The 16,031-nt window shown below is 44.7% G+C and overlaps 1 protein-coding gene across 1 annotated transcript in view; it reads left to right on the top strand.

The window, feature by feature from the left end:
• The window catches only part of gnai2a (guanine nucleotide binding protein (G protein), alpha inhibiting activity polypeptide 2a), a 67,908-nt gene that overhangs the window by 49,327 nt on the left and 2,550 nt on the right, over positions 1-16,031 (top strand). The window contains exons 2-7 of the mRNA XM_064303970.1: positions 567-609; positions 2,813-2,954; positions 6,266-6,426; positions 12,241-12,369; positions 15,082-15,211; positions 15,833-15,986. Coding sequence (XP_064160040.1) covers positions 567-609; positions 2,813-2,954; positions 6,266-6,426; positions 12,241-12,369; positions 15,082-15,211; positions 15,833-15,986 — 759 coding nt within the window. The remainder of the gene's footprint in view (positions 1-566; positions 610-2,812; positions 2,955-6,265; positions 6,427-12,240; positions 12,370-15,081; positions 15,212-15,832; positions 15,987-16,031) is intronic.

The raw sequence follows: 16,031 nt of genomic DNA, 5'->3' as shown, positions 1-16,031 counted from the left end.
TGCCCCATTGCTTCCACACATTATGTTTATATGAGGGCGTTCTTGGTAATGATTTTATATGTGCCTGCGGACACACACAGTATATTTACTGGGAACTTTCAGCTGAGCTCTGAAGATTTATGAGTAATTTGTTGTATGTTGTCATTAAATGTACATCTTACCAGGAAATGAATTAGTTTATTTTTATTTGTACATTTTTTTGATGGGGTGGGGGTGGGGGGAGGGGCATTGGAAAGAACCTCTGAAAAAGAGTTTAATTGGACTGTGTACTAGGTAGATGACCCTTACAACACTTTGCCTGAGTGTATTATCCATGTGGAACCAGCCTTTTCTTTGCTGGGCCCATTGGAGTTTGATTGACAGGGGCCAGGATTAGTGGGCTGAGCGAGGATGTCTGGGCCTGGTTTTGATCTGGGGCTGATTCAGTTACACCTGTGAACCGAAGCAGACTGAATGAGCCGAGGCTGTGGGTGGGGGTGGGGGGGGGGAGGCCCGGAGGGTGTGAGAGTTTACTGCAGCCTCTAATTACAGTGCGTTTTTAACAGCTCTGTTTTTCCCTCTCGCAGGTGCTGGCGAGTCGGGGAAGAGCACCATTGTGAAGCAGATGAAGTGAGTAAACTGCTCTCCGCTGCGATCCTCTGCCATACTTCTTGGTTAACACGTTTATGACGGTGTTTACAATCACGTTAATTGTATGAGAAAATGCTCAGCAGATTGTGCAATTGTCAAAATAATCCACGATGGTGCAGGAAAACCATTCAGTGAAGGCTCCGAGGGTGGTAATATAACTCAGCATGTAATTACTGCATTTCAGGCACAGTGATGTGTGTTTTATGAACGCTATGAATATGAATATATCACTGCGCCGAGCTATTAGCACACAACGGTCCTTCTAGCGCCTGGTTCTGTGGCCTGTGGACAATGCTAACTGGTGTTCAGACCCGTGTGAAATTTGCGCTGGGTAAAATTCAGCGTTCTGTTGTACTCATTTTTCATACCAGCTGCCATTACTTCCATCGCCCAGCTTGGTTTGGTTTGGTTTCTCTAGCATGGCTGGGCGGGTTCTGTCCTGCAAGCAGGGAAGTAATTTGGTGCTTTTTGCGAACCATCGCAAGCTTTCCCCTAACGGCCTGCCAAGCCACAGTGAGATATGACAGCCGTCATAAACGATGTCGCCTGCCAGCTTAGGCCTGGGGATGCCATAATGCTGCACTGGCTGTAGCTTGCAGCTTCAGTGTTTTTATCAGTGTGGTTACTGTCCTGTCCAGGTACAGTAAGTATTCACATGGACCTATTGCGCACATACATGCACACATACGCACACACGCACACACACGCGCTCAGACAGACACATACACTCCCACTCTCAGCCCCCCTTAAGTCAGTGGCTTAATTATATGTCCACATTCCTGTGGGCGAGCCCGTTTCAGTTGGCCTTTCATCAGCAGTGCCCTGCAAAGGCTGGGTATTAGCACCGCCTCACAGCACGCCAAACGCTGTGAAAAACACCACCAAACAAACATGTTTGTGTGCGGTAACGATTCATCGCCTGCAGGTAAACTGTGAACGGTGTGCTCTGAATCAAAATCTTATGATTAGACATTTTTAATGAATATTACCAGACTGCATTTTTACCCAAAATTGAGCTACTCTGAATTATTATTCAACATAACAAGTAGACATTAATTAAAGAGGGCAAGTTTAATGTTTTGTAAATTGTATCTTGTGAATGGCCATAGTTGTTTATAAAGGTACCTACCTAAAGAGTGATTATAAATTTGTTATTTCAGTAGTAGTCATGAAGCAGAATAGGCTTTAAATCTCTTCCCCCTTGCATTCCAGTGAAGTCTGATGGAGAACCTTGCAAAGCTCGGCGTGTGTGTGCACGCTGCTCCACTCACTTCCCTCTATGGTAGTGTTAGAGCAGTGATATCGGACTCAGTCCCGGCTGTGGACATTCCTCCATTTATCTCCCATCCCGGTCCCTCCTTTAGAAATGTCTCTCTTTCTGACCCAAAACTGCGTGTAAATATTTGTCTGTTTTAGCGGCCTGGCTCACCACAGAGAACCAGCTTGCCAAGCGCTGGTCTGTCCAGCTTTTCACCACAGGGGCCAAAACAAGATGTGCCCCCTCCTGGACGTTTGTTTTGGATGACGTAAAAAATTAATCACTAATTAATCATTAATCACGTCCTTCGCAATTGCCGTGAAGTGGCCAGACCAGTTTAGTGAATGTTAGTTTTTATTTTAACAACTGCAGTGATCTGACTTGTTTCTGGAAAACTATCACCAAGGCAATTTTGTTCCATCAAAATAGAAAATTTCACTGAGGAGATCATTGAAAATGTCACACCAACGTGTTTCATCTTACTTACTCCCAGACTTCTTTTGGGTTTTGGTCCATGAGAATGTAAGGCCTTACTGTGAGGAGAAGCAGCTATTTGGCCAGTTGCCTTTCCTTATTTGACATTACCATAACCTCCAGTAAACCTGTCAGTGTGACATGTTTGGTCTTGAAGGCTCCCAGACACTGACAAATCATAACTCTCCATTTTAAAAAGCAGCTTGTTTGCTCGGCAGCTGAGCAACAGACGAGTGAGACTCATAAATCAGGCTGTCCACTTGATCTCTTGGACACTATCATTGTCTTACTCGAAACACCGTCTTCTGCTCATTTTGTTGCTATGTTTTTCATTTATAACTATGACAACTGTACTTCAGAGGGGTGAGTTAGACCAGAAATGCTCCTGTGAATGTTAACTGTGTGTGTGTGTGTGTGTGTGTGTGTGTGTGTGTGTGTTTTCCTTCCCAGAATCATCCATGAAGATGGCTACTCAGAAGAGGAGTGTAAACAGTACAGGGCTGTTGTGTACAGCAATACCATCCAGTCGATCATGGCTATCATCAAAGCCATGTCCAACCTGAATATCGAATATGAGGAGCCCGCCAGATCGGTATGTCCTGTCTGCTTCCACAGGAGGGACTTTTGTATGATCCTTCAGTCATTACTGTAGAAATATATGAAGGGCAGGCAGCGTGATTTTGGGGGGAGGGCGGGTGTGGCACGAAGGACACTGGCAGCGCCCTAGGTGCTTAATTAGCACCTGAGTGGCAGAGGTCTCTCGCTGGATCTGTGTGCTCCTATTACCTTTTACCTCCTCTCCAGAATAGAAGGTCAGTGCCTTAAAAAAAAAAATCCAGATGCAAGAAGAGAAAGGGAGAAAGGGACAGATAATGGTGTTTTGCCAGTGCTGTTGCTAATGGGAGTTGTGGAGGAGGGGTGTCCCAAGGGTAGCTGCCAGGTGACTCCCCAGTGGCTCCTATGAGAAACTGCAGGAGATCCAATAACAAGCTACAGTTAATCAGGCTACAGTGAATAAGAAACATGCACAACCCTGCGTGCACACACAGACAGACACACAGACCCACATACACACACACACACACGCACACACACACACACACACACACACACACACCAGGTTTACCCCTAGACAAAAGCACCGAGGCCCTTAAACGCATCAGTCTCCCCAGTGCGGATCCCTCTTAATTACTGAAGGGAGCGCTGCATTTAATATGCAGGGGAATGAGAGACCTCTCCTGCCCTTTGCTCTGCTCCTGCCGGAAAGGGAGCCGTCTGTTTCCACAAGTGCTCTGAAAGTCCTTATTGCACACGTCACTGCAGGGGCGGTCATTTTGGCTCAGGCTTTAGAGACAGCACAGCACACAGGTCAGCCATTACAAGACACTTTCAGTCTGTTGAAAGGGAACTGTTTCTTTCCCAGGACTCTTATTGGAATCGGTTTGTCTAACACAGGGACGTTTCAGTGACAATATTTTTCTGCATATTTCTAGCTTTGGCAGCTCCAGCAGTGGTTCCATCCAGTATACCTGCTGGTCAGAAAGAAAATCTGCTTCATTCAGGAGATTTCAGCCTTTCTTTCTTTTCCTTTTTATACGCAGTGCTTGTAGTTTGACTTTATACCAGAACTGCAGGGCAAATGAAGTGTTGTGTGACACACGTAACCAGATGTGTAGTGCACACACGCACAATGCTTAACACTACAGTCCTAAAGTCAGCCCGGTGTGAAATTCGCAGATCAGGGCTATCCTCTCAGCCGTCCAGCTCTGGCTGTATGTGGACCTGAGGAGACACACGCGAACTTCACCCGTGCAACATGAAGCGTGCGACAGCTGAAGCAGACCTGCGGTCTTGCCTGTGGACGTGTGATGGCTGTCTCTTCATAAGGCCGGAGAAAGGCCGGTGACGAAGTGCTCCCTGCCTGCGGGGCACTGGCCATCTGTGAACCTCCCACATACCAAATGGCTGCGGTCAGCTCTGGCGCAGCCTGGCTTCAGTTCCACGAGGCCCTGCCCTCGAGATATACGACCTGTCCTGGAGAGGGCTGGGATTGGAACTCGTCCGATTGGCTCTGCTCTGCGCAGCAGTCTTATTAATCACATTGTGAGGTCACACCCCTGGCCATTTGAATGCTGATGCCATGTATGAAATGACTGTAAAATCCCAATGTAATGACTCGGCAATAACTCTCCCTCGATTATCTCTCCACACTGCCTTGTGCGACCGTCTTCCATCTTAGTTTCTCAGATACAGCTGCTCTGTTGAAGTTGTAGTTTTAACTTATTCTTGACTGATATGAGATTAGAGATACAGCCAGCTGGTTACTAACTACTTAAGCTGGTTGGTATGCAAAGGGTCATCAATATTTTTAAAGAGGGTGAAAAAACATGCGTAAAATCCAAGGTAGATCACTAATATTATTACTGTTTGTACCTGAGAGTGTGAATGAGCACAGATGGCATTATTCACACAGGGCGGTAGGTTGAAATAGTGCTTAAGGTGTAAATAAACTTGATTTGATTATGTAGCGGATTTGAATCCTTACGATCTCTCACTCTGCCCTTTTTGTGCTGCCTGAGCTCAAGCCTTCCGCTGGCCGGAACCTCCCACAGCTCTTTAAACCCAGGACTCTGCTTCCCTCTGATAAAATGCCTCTGTGCAAAGAATCACGCTCCTTCCAGTTCTGAGAAGCAGAATGTAAATATCCCACTGTGTGGCTGTCAGGAAGGTCGACAGAAGATGTTTAAACGGAAGGAGGAGTGTTGTTAGACAGCGTTACCTGTACACCATTACTGTAGGATACATTGGATGTGACTCCTCTTCACCGCTCAAATTATCTTTTAGATTTAGCTGATGTGAAAACTGGAGCTATTTGTCTGACTCCAGATTGCTTTCCTGTGTTTAACTATTGAGGCAGTTATTCATTAATTCAGTCATTCATTCACTGAGAATGCATTGAAGTCAGTAGCTTGACCTGTCTGTTTCCCAGAATGCACCACACATAGCCAGAGGACTTTCAAGTGCAGACTATTTAATTTGTCCTTTGCCAATGAATTCCTAACTGATCTACCATGATTTTCTTAGAAGCAAATTCATATGAAAATATTTGCTTACAAGGATGTCATGTGACCCAGTAATGTAACATCAGCAAATAGCAGTTATTTACTGGTGCTATGCTGTCTTCCTCAGACACCTGAGCTCTGTTTGCAGTCGGGTGAGGTGAGACAGGCGATTCGCTGGTGTCATGGAGACGTGCTCTGACAGGGACCCCGCCAGTGCAGGTTCTCCGGGAAGGAAGTGAGGGCAGCTGCTAGCTCAGGCCTGCCGGTGTTTAAGTTTGAGTAATCCCTGAGCGGGTGGACGGAAGTGTCAGTCAGGGTGAAGGGAGGCGTGTGCGCTGTGTGATGAGGGGGGCTGCTGCTTCAGGGGAAACCCAGCCGCCTTGTTAATCACACTCAGGACCCCCACAGTTCCCCAGCGGTGGAGATGTCTGAGTCACACCATTCTTTCCTCCCCTAATGGCCTCCCAACCTCTTCACTTTGCGCTCGCTTTATTAGCGCTCTGCTGTGAAGTCCCCGACAGGTATTTCTTTTAATAGGGCCATGGCAGCCATGGGGTTTTCTCAGAACCCGGTGTCCCAATTCTTTCACACGCGTAGAATATTAATCTTCAACCTGTTCAGCCACATGTGGAGAGTGAACTGACCACACAGAAAATTCCAGAATGTTGCAGTAGAGTCATTCCATGTGAAAGTCATGTACACACACACGCGCTGGTTAGTTCTGGTTAGCATTGCTATCGGCCGCGCCACGCCACACTGCCACCCCTCGCGTCTGTGCCCGTTCTTTTCCTGCCTGTTGTGAAGTGACGTAATGTGCGCCGTCCTTCTCGCCCTCCTGCAGGACGACGCCCGCCAGCTCTTTTCCCTGTCTGCCGCCGCTGAGGAGCAGGGCATGCTGCCCGACGACCTGGCCAAAGTCATCCACCGGCTGTGGGCTGACAGCGGGGTGCAGGGCTGCTTCACGCGTGCCAGAGAGTACCAGCTCAATGACTCTGCGGCTTAGTGAGTAACCTTCAGTATGCACCGCACTTACTGTGATCTTTACTAGCTTAGAGCCCTTTAATGTGAACTACACCTGTGGTATGTTTGCCCTTTAATATACACTATACATAGTGTTATGAGTAATGCATTGATATTCTTTAATGTACACTACGCGTAGTTTAATCAGTAATGAATTTGTGTACTTCAACATACACTACACATAGTGTAACCAGTACTACATTATTGTACTTTAATATACAATACACTTAATATAATAACTATTGCATTAATGTCCTTTAATATATGCTACACTTAGGGCTTTATTTACTAAGCATGCCACAAATTACCGTCAGTGCTGCAAAATTTTGTCATCGCAATTTAGTAGGGTATTTACTAAGGCTGGTTATGTAAATGAGCACAGACGCAGCAAGTTCATTTAAATGCACTGTCAATATTTAAGATGCGTCTTGCGTATGGCTGGAAAGCAACATTGTTGTACCGCTCCATCTCTGGTGAAGTTGGGTTTTGGACAGGTGTCAGGATCCATGGGTGTAATGGATAGGCACTGTCACCGTTGAAGGTTAACACATCTCATTAGTAAAACTTCAGAACACAGCTTCAATACTTCAAGTTGTTTAATTCCATACCCGTAGCCAACCTTCTCCAGAATTACCATCTCTCAACATTGTTTCTGAAGATCAAGGCATGTGTTTTAAAGAGATTTAAAAAGATTCTCTCCTTTTGCAAACATAGGGGAGAGTTGTAAAATGTAACGCTTAATAGATGTAACACTGTCGATAACTTAATGTACAGTGTGGCTACCGTAGCCATTTCGGATTTGTACATTTACAATTCAGTCCTCTACGGCCTCCAAAAGGAACGGAACAATGTGATGATATTTGTGGGAAATATTTCCGAAAAACTGTTCCGGGAATTGTTCATTTTCGGGTATAAGGCCTTATGTTGATTTTCAGTAAACCAAATAATGTGTCATTTTAAACAGTTATCTGTCCTTGAAAAGTTTGGTTTTTGGAGTGTTTCTAGCGGGAATAGGATGCCAGGTGACCGAAAAACATGGTCTAAACGTAACGGCTCTTACAGTTACGCCGCTTCTGAGTTGCTATAACACCATGCTTTTTGCTGTTGTATGTTTATGAAATTCCATTTAAATTTCATTTCTCCTCCCATATTTTTGTGGTCTACCATCAGGTAGGCCTAAAATACATATGCATTGAACAAACACAAATTTTAGGGATGCCGCGTTTCTCTGATTTTACCAGTCCAAACCTCCGGTTGTGGCACCTTTGATATGGAAAAATGCTATTTGTCTCATTAGCATCTATAAAAGCCCAGCAGATCCTTTGTAAATACGGCTCTTAGTGTGATCATTACTGCATTAGTGTCCTGTAATATACACTACACTTAGTGTCATCAGTACTGCATGAGTGCCCTTTCATATGCAATGACATGACGTGATGGGTATAATTTGACTGCCTATTAATGTGTGCTATGCATAGTGTGATCAGTACTGCATTTGCGATCATCAGTACATAGCAGGGCTACGCTTTCTGTGAACAATACAGTATAAGTTCCCTTCTGTATGCAGGGCACATAGTATGAGAAGTGTCACATTAGTGCATATCGGTATGCAGTGCACTAGAGTGAAGAAACGATGCATGACCGTTATCCTGCCGTAACTGTGGAGACTGCAGTGCTGAGCATCGCAGTGCTCAGCCACAGAGTGAGTAGTGGGGAAGTGAGGAAAGGATAGAGGGGGCAGGTTCAGTCATGCCTGATTAGCGCAGCGTGATAATGACTGCAGTTTGAGTGACAGACGGTCACTGGAGAGGCAGATCCCACAGCAGGTGGGTGAGAGGGCACATGCCAGGGCAGAACATAATTAATGAGTGTTATCCACTCCGTTAATAAACATTGCTTCAGTGACTCGTGAGGTTTAACAGTTTCCTGGACAGTGGCTGTTGCTTTGTTGAAGTGCATTCACGCGAAAGCCACTGACTTATGACCGAATAACTAAGCCCATATCCCAGTGTACGCTCTGTTTTTCCACCTGTTTTAGCATTTCTGTTCATGGGTCACACACAGCCACAGCAGGTACGTAGCGTTCATAGTTAGTCCCAACGTGTGTCGGAGGTCCTTGGGTGGTACTCTGCAGTGATTGGAGGCTGAAAGTCTCCAGTGATGTAAGATTGCCACGCCCATTTATTGGTTACTTGTCATTTCACAGTACTCATTTTCGCTCTGTTGAGTCACATGTGGCGCAGGTTTGTGTCACGGCTGGAAGAATCTTACCCTGCAAGAGCAGACATTACCTCGTGAGAGGACAGAATTCTCACCATGCTTGGGTGAGGAAGTAGTGTGGAGACACTAGGGCAAGTGTGTGAAGACATCGCTGACTGCACTAGAGTAGGATTGTGTGTGCCTTTATATACCCCTCAGGAATTTGCTTTGGAAGACTACACGTTCTGTCGTGGTAGCCTCTCTCACAGAGCTGTAACCCCCCCAACCACAAGACCTGCTTTCTCAAACATGCATGCACACGTGTACAAACACACATGAACGCAATACATCCACACGAACACTGACCAACGTGTACATAGGAAGACACTCAAAAAGGTGTGGATACACATGTACACTTACACGCACACTCACGTGAACATTTGTACATGCACATGCTCTCAAACATGCATTCACAAATACATATTGGTGCACGTGCACACACACACACACACACACACACACACACACACGCGCAGTGCCAGTTTCAAATGGACAGAATCATAACAAGGTCCTGCTCCATCTGTTGCTCAGACAGGAGGGCCTGTTCTTCTGAGCTGCTGAAATTGGAAAATGTTACAGAGGTCAGCCAAAATAGAGTTTTTACCTACCACCTACCGAAATCTGAAAGATATGTTTGAAGCTTTACCTCTGATACGAATTAGACAGTTAATGAAGTCCCTACTTCCTGTGCTAAACCCCACTCTGATGCAGAGCTGAGTGAATGAGGCTAGCATTGTGGGCTGAATCGCATCATTTGAAATGCAATTGCTTCTCAAATGGAGCTAGCGCCGGGTTGTATCCTCAGTCATTTTTCCCAACTCTTAATTCTCTGCATGTCAATTTATAATGTGAGGGCTTCATACCAAGGAAAAGGAATCCCATTAATTTTATATGATTTGAAAATTGTTTTTGTGTAAAAAACAGACCCCGCATTATTGAATTTTATGATATTGGATTTAAATTTTAATGGCTTCATCGCTACATTAAAAATTCAGGTACAGTAAGGCACCAGGCATTTTACCAGCAGGTTTCTGGTTTGAATCCCAGTTGGGGCAGTGCTGTTGTTACCTTAAGAAGGGCAGTTAACCTGAATCTCTTCAGTTAAATATGCGGCTGTTACCTCCCCAAGGGTGTGGGACCCTGAAGTGTGGAGGAAGAGAGCAAGTACCGGCCATCTCAGGGGGATCATAATTCTCATACATTCTTGCTGTTTTTAAGAGTTCCTTGTAACTGTAGCCATTTGCATTCAGTAACCCACAGAGGAGAACTCTCTTGTTCTCGTTTGCATACACAAAAGAAGGTTGCACTTTACTTGAACCCATTGACATAAGGCTGACATAAGCTGTCATACACAAGACATAACAGCTCTCACTAAATGGCATAACAGATTATGTCAGTTTATATCAAATTGACCTATGACCTACCAGTGAAAATATCACATCCTGTATAGTAAAAAATATTGCACAAGGATAGTGGTCATTCATCTGCTAAATAAGTAAATGTAAATATGAGAAGATGACAGCAGTGCTCACGTACTGCAGCACCTGCTGTAGTGGCTTTGTGCCTGTGTGCTGCAGGTTTGGAGCAGCATGGGATCAGGCAGGGCACTGCTGTCGGACTCTTGAGCAAGATACTCAACTTGAGCGCTTCAGCAATTATTCAGCTGTAAATTGATTGTATGTGTTTTAGAAAGGTCATGCACATTGTGTATCCTGCTCTGGATTAGAACATCTGATAAATGCTTAAAATCTTAAAATGTTTATTCCCACATTATCTTTATTAGCATTATCTTTAAATGGCATGGTGGAGTTTTCTGCTGTGTAATGTGGGTCCTACTGTAGGTGTGCCTTTGAGTATTTGTTTTAATTAAACAGAAAGTACTCAGTCCATAGCCTGGTCCAGGAGAAAAGAGCCTTTTAGAAAAATCAAGCATTTTATGTGTCATTTCATGTTTAATAAAAGCCCTGCTCTGCATCATGGAAAATTAATATTTCAGAGTGGATTAGAAAGCAGTCTGTTAATATTGGTTTACCCTTGTGAAAGCCCTCAGTTCTCCTTGCCTTTATTAGTAGTGCCATAGTCAATAAGATCTTAATGTGTTGCAAAGCATTCCCTTGAAATCTCAAGCAAGGACCTACATGCTCCGATTGGTTGCAGTGATGAAGCTTGTCCATAGAAAGTGTGAGAATGCTTAGGATTCTGTAAGAGGTGTGTGGGTGTTAGAGTGGTGCACCTGGTTTCACAAGAAAAATTGCACAGTTCCTCTGCATTTATAAGCTCAAGGATTTTTCCTAAGAAACTGGTTGAGACTCATGTTTGTTCATTTGATTAAGCTGCAGGTTTAAATAAAAATTCAAAATTGAATAATGATTTATACATTTGGATAGGCAGAGTGCACATTTTCAAGGCTTTTTTGTGGTTTAGAATCTCTGGCTTTTTAGTTTTATTTGCAGGATTTTCGTTCTGAAAAATTCTGAAAATTTCTAGTAATTATAATTTAATTGAAAGCTTCAATTTCCTGTCTTTCAGTCACTCCATAATTCTTTGAATATTCACTCTGGTGTATCTTGAATGAACATCTGTAATGATGTGCATGATGTGTGGAGATGTGATGTATAAATACTGCACCATGCTGCTACACAATTCCAAATTCCAATTCCACCCGTATATTGGACAAACGCATCTACATAATTTAAGTTACATGATTCCCAGTGGTCCAGTGGTAATGATGTTATAATTATGGGACACTGCAGTGTGTTTGTACTGGATGACAGTCACTCCTTGATCCAGAACACTGCCCACATGGCAGTAAAACTCGCAGATGCTATAGGCATTGTAATTTCCCCCACTCCCCACTTCCCCCATAATATCTACGTGGAATCATACACGGTTATTGCTGATCAAATGCAGTTTAGGGAGGCGATGGATAATCTCTGTCCCCATGCCTCTAAGGATCCTCCATCCTTCCTGTCAGACAGGCTGCCCAGGATTGTTCTGGGAGCGGAAATTGCTCTTCTCTGTAATCATAAAGCCTCTTTTTTAATCAAATGCAAAGGAGCCATTGTCAACAAAAGTTCAATCACCGTGTATTATGAGCCAAAATAAAAAGCTCAATTATTTTATGCCCTTCTGTCACAAACAAACGTGAAAAGAGGCTTCCAATTATAATTTTCAGTTGGATTTGGCCGCATGCCATCCTTCCATCTCCAGATAATGCAATTGGTCTTCTCTTTAGACGGGAGCAATTGCATGGCCTCAGCTCGATGTAATTTAACTGTCATTTTGCGAACGTAAAGATTGGTATTTTCCAAGTTGTTTGGTATCTTATCTTTCATTGGGCGATGACGTTCATTCATCGTTGTGCCTTGTTTTTTATGTGTATGTTTACTTCTGGGAATAGGGAGGAGAATCACAAGCAAATACGACTTTCATCGGGGGGGGCGGCGGCACACACACATACTTGTGTGTATATATATATAATATACACTCTCAGGTGTTGTGTTTGATCCCTATGTATGTATATCTCTTCTCCCTCAGTTACCTGAACGACTTGGACAGGATATCTAAAGCAGACTACATCCCCACCCAGCAGGATGTGCTGCGTACTCGGGTCAAGACCACTGGCATTGTGGAGACTCACTTCACCTTCAAGGATCTGCACTTCAAGTGAGTGGTTTCAGTGTTTGTGTGTGTGTGTGTGTGTGTGTGTGCGGACATTAAATCAGACCACCACATCACACCTCCCAGGCTAATGCGTAGGCAGACATTTCTCTAGCCTCAGAGCATTCACGCTGGTCCTGCTCAGCTGTGATCTTCTTAGGCAAGTGTGGGGAGCAGGCTGTGTGCGGTGGAGATGCTCGTTATAAGTGAACTGAAAAGTTAATATGAGGGGTTTACTTTAGTAATGGGGGGAAGCTGTGTGCGCATACTTTTAAAGCTATAAGCTAGCAACATTCTTTAGTCTTTGAAGTGAAAAGCTTCTTATTTCGACTGAAGAATTTGCTCAGTCTTGGGAGGTGTGGTGTGCCTGAAACCGATGGATCTTAGACTAAATCTTTAAATCTGCATCTTTTTTTTGTGATCTTTCTTTGTCTCTTTTAACCATTAATTAGGACGGGGGCTGTTTCCTGAAGTAAACTAGCCATTGCAAACATGGTTCAAAGTTCCGGATTGACAACAATAAATGTATAACACACAGCCTGTTTTTAACCTCTCTGAGTAACCCTGTCAATGACTACTTCCTGACAACATCACACATCACACTCTGAGTTTGGTGCAGGCTCTGAGGGTCAGGGGTCATGAAGAGGTCAGAGGTCACTGTCAGGAAGCAGTGCTGAGAGAGGCAAGTCTGCCATTAAAATTGGCAGTCATCCATCTACGCTTCTTTTGAGTTATAGCTTCAGTTGTATCTGCACCCTTTGAAAGAATCAGCTGCACGATTTGTGATCGTCAGCAAGAGAAGGTTCTCAGGTCAAACCCATCCACTGAAGCAAAGTCTTCAGAGATGCAGATCAAGCAAAGCAGCCCCAGCTGGACTCTCAGCTCTCTGATTAATTAATTTCTCAAAGTGCTAGAAGGCTAAGTTTGCCCGCGAAACAGACCTCAGGAAGAAAAAAAAAAACTGATTCAAATGGAAATCAAGATTACTGGCTTTACCCTTTGTTACATTTTCAATACTGCTCTGGGAAAACTTTTTTCATTGTAATGCTTTGAATGGTTACTTTGAAACTGTGCTGGAGCATTTTTTCTCAAACGGTGATTTGAAGTGCTATTTGAAAATCCATTGGCATGGAACCAACCCTTATAATAACTGCCATTTTGATGTTTTCAGTGGGTGAGGTTTTTCATCCCCCCCCCCTCGGAATTTTTGAAATGCACTCCCATACTCCTGGTGGATTTAAACCGGTTGTGTCCTGCTGTGGACATCTGGTCATTTGTAGTATGATGACACAGCCCAGTCTAAGCTAGGTCCCATATTGTAGTGAGTGCCTTTAGTGGTCAAGCCACAGCATTACTCTGTGTCTCTGTGTGAATAATGAGAGAGTTGCATTCTAGCACATCGTTCTTGTCTTGCAAGACAAATTAAAGCCCCTTTGAAAGCCAGTGCAGGGCTATAATGAGTGGTGAAATATTATTTGATATTGTAAGGTACTCTGAATTTAATTCTGGGTTGTAGTTGTTTTTAAGTGGAGTGCACTTTGAAGGGCACTTTCAGGCTATAATGCATGGGGTGCTATGGCTGTTGTGCTCCCAATGCGCTCAGGGCAGGTGACAGTGGAGAGAACTGGCACGGCATGATAGCTGTTCTGCTGGGATTTGGAGAAAGTAGGGCTTGAGCTGCTATCCTTACGTGCAGCGAGAAACAAGCGCCAGGTGTGGTGTAACTGTCCAATCAGATGACAGAAAAAACAGCGTGCGATCAGCTCCCCTCTGCTTCCCCACCGCTTAGTCTCTCCATACGAGCCGTAATTCTGTCCAGCCCTGGAACATCAGCGTCTACCGGAGCAGTCTGCTGCCTGCCGAGCACACAGGCCTTAATGAATTATGCATGGAGGGGGCGGGTCCATGCTAAACTGCCTTCATGCTTTCTCCCCTGTCTTCCTGTGAGCTGTAACCATGGCAATGCAGTCATGTGACGGATGTCACGGAATGCCACACAGAACGTCGAGTTTCCCACCGGAGTCCACCTGCGACTGCTGTGTGACACAGGAGCAGGGCGTAAAAACGCAGCCTCTCTGCTATGGCGATGGCTAGACTCTCTCTCGCCACCCATCCTCATCCTCCTTGGTTAGCGCCCTGTCTCTGGTCACTGTAGACCTTCGCTGTCTGAGTCTCGGCGCTTAATTCATCTAATGGCGTCCGTCTCAGAGCAGTGCTGTCTTTCATCCCCGCCGAGCATCTGTGAAGCATTGTCTACTTTTCTCGCATTAGCTTTCATCTCAGGGTAGACATCAAACGATTTCAGCGCGTACGAGACTGGAGAAGACCGATTTGATTTGTGACTTCACGTCGTCTTCTCCCCTCTCTGCCGCACACATTTTCCTCCACGCATCTCTGTGTTTGCTTTGGTTCGGGTTCGGGCGAGCAGAGAAAGGGATATTTCCCCGTTACTCGCATCGCTCCTGTTTCTCATCAGCGTTACTCTCCACTCTCCTGCCTTCAGAAGTTTTGTTTGTGTCCTGCCCCTCATGAACTCCACCGCTGCTTCAGTCCCGCTGTGCACAGGCGAGTCCAGAGTAACGCTGCCACGGTGACATTACTGTAGTAATGACAGTAACTGTAACCTCTGCTCTTCCTTTCTGTCCTCTCACCTTCTCTCCTCTCCTCCTCTCTCCTCACCCCTGTCCTGTCTTCCTCTCTCTCTCCTCCTGTCCTCAGAATGTTTGACGTGGGCGGCCAGCGCTCGGAGAGGAAGAAGTGGATCCACTGCTTCGAGGGCGTGACCGCCATCATCTTCTGCGTGGCCTTGAGTGCCTATGACCTGGTCCTGGCTGAGGACGAAGAGATGGTAAGGGAGGGGCCATCCACTCTTTCACCTGCTCTCCCTCCATTTTATTTCTAGTTTTAAAACATGGAACCTCTCCATTCACCTTGGCTTCAAACTCACTGCATTGGCTCCTTCTGTACAAATGGGAAATGTTGCACATACGCGTAGTTTGATTTGTGGTTCCACTGTACACAAGTGCAAAGCTTTGAATGCAAATTATTCACTCATATTAGTCTTGATTTGCCAAGCTTTCACACCCAGTGGTTATTAAAAATGTGGCAATATGGCCACAACAGCACCAAAGGGCTTTAGGAGCGCTATGAGTTCCCGGGGTTTTAATTACTTTAAACTATTCTATTCTTCTGTCATTTTTATGTTCTCCACTTTGTCATTGTGCGGTGTGCAACAATTTAAGATCTTTCTTTTGTATCTTAAATCTCATTATGCAACTTTTAAAATCAGTGTCTAATTATGAATTCACGAATGCAAATATAAGAACATTCATTATTTATTTTACATTTGTTAAAATATATTGCAATGTAATAATCTCCCTCTCCCCCCTCTTTCTCTTTCTCTTTGTCTGTCTCTCTCTCTCTCTCTCTCTGACTCTCTCTCTCTCTGTTTCTGTTTCTGTCTCTGTAGAATCGCATGCATGAGAGCATGAAACTCTTTGACAGCATCTGCAATAACAAGTGGTTCACTGAAACCTCCATTATCCTCTTCCTCAACAAGAAGGACCTGTTTGAGGAGAAGATCACCCGCAGCCCTCTGTCCATCTGCTTCCCAGAGTACTCAGGTACTATTATACCTATACTGTACAGGTATTATACCTGTAAGAGCA

The sequence above is a fragment of the Anguilla rostrata genome, chromosome 13, assembly GCF_018555375.3.
Source record: "Anguilla rostrata isolate EN2019 chromosome 13, ASM1855537v3, whole genome shotgun sequence".
Taxonomy (NCBI): domain Eukaryota; kingdom Metazoa; phylum Chordata; class Actinopteri; order Anguilliformes; family Anguillidae; genus Anguilla; species Anguilla rostrata.
Note: the sequence above shows the minus strand (reverse complement) of the source record. Positions and strands in the feature narration are given on the sequence as shown.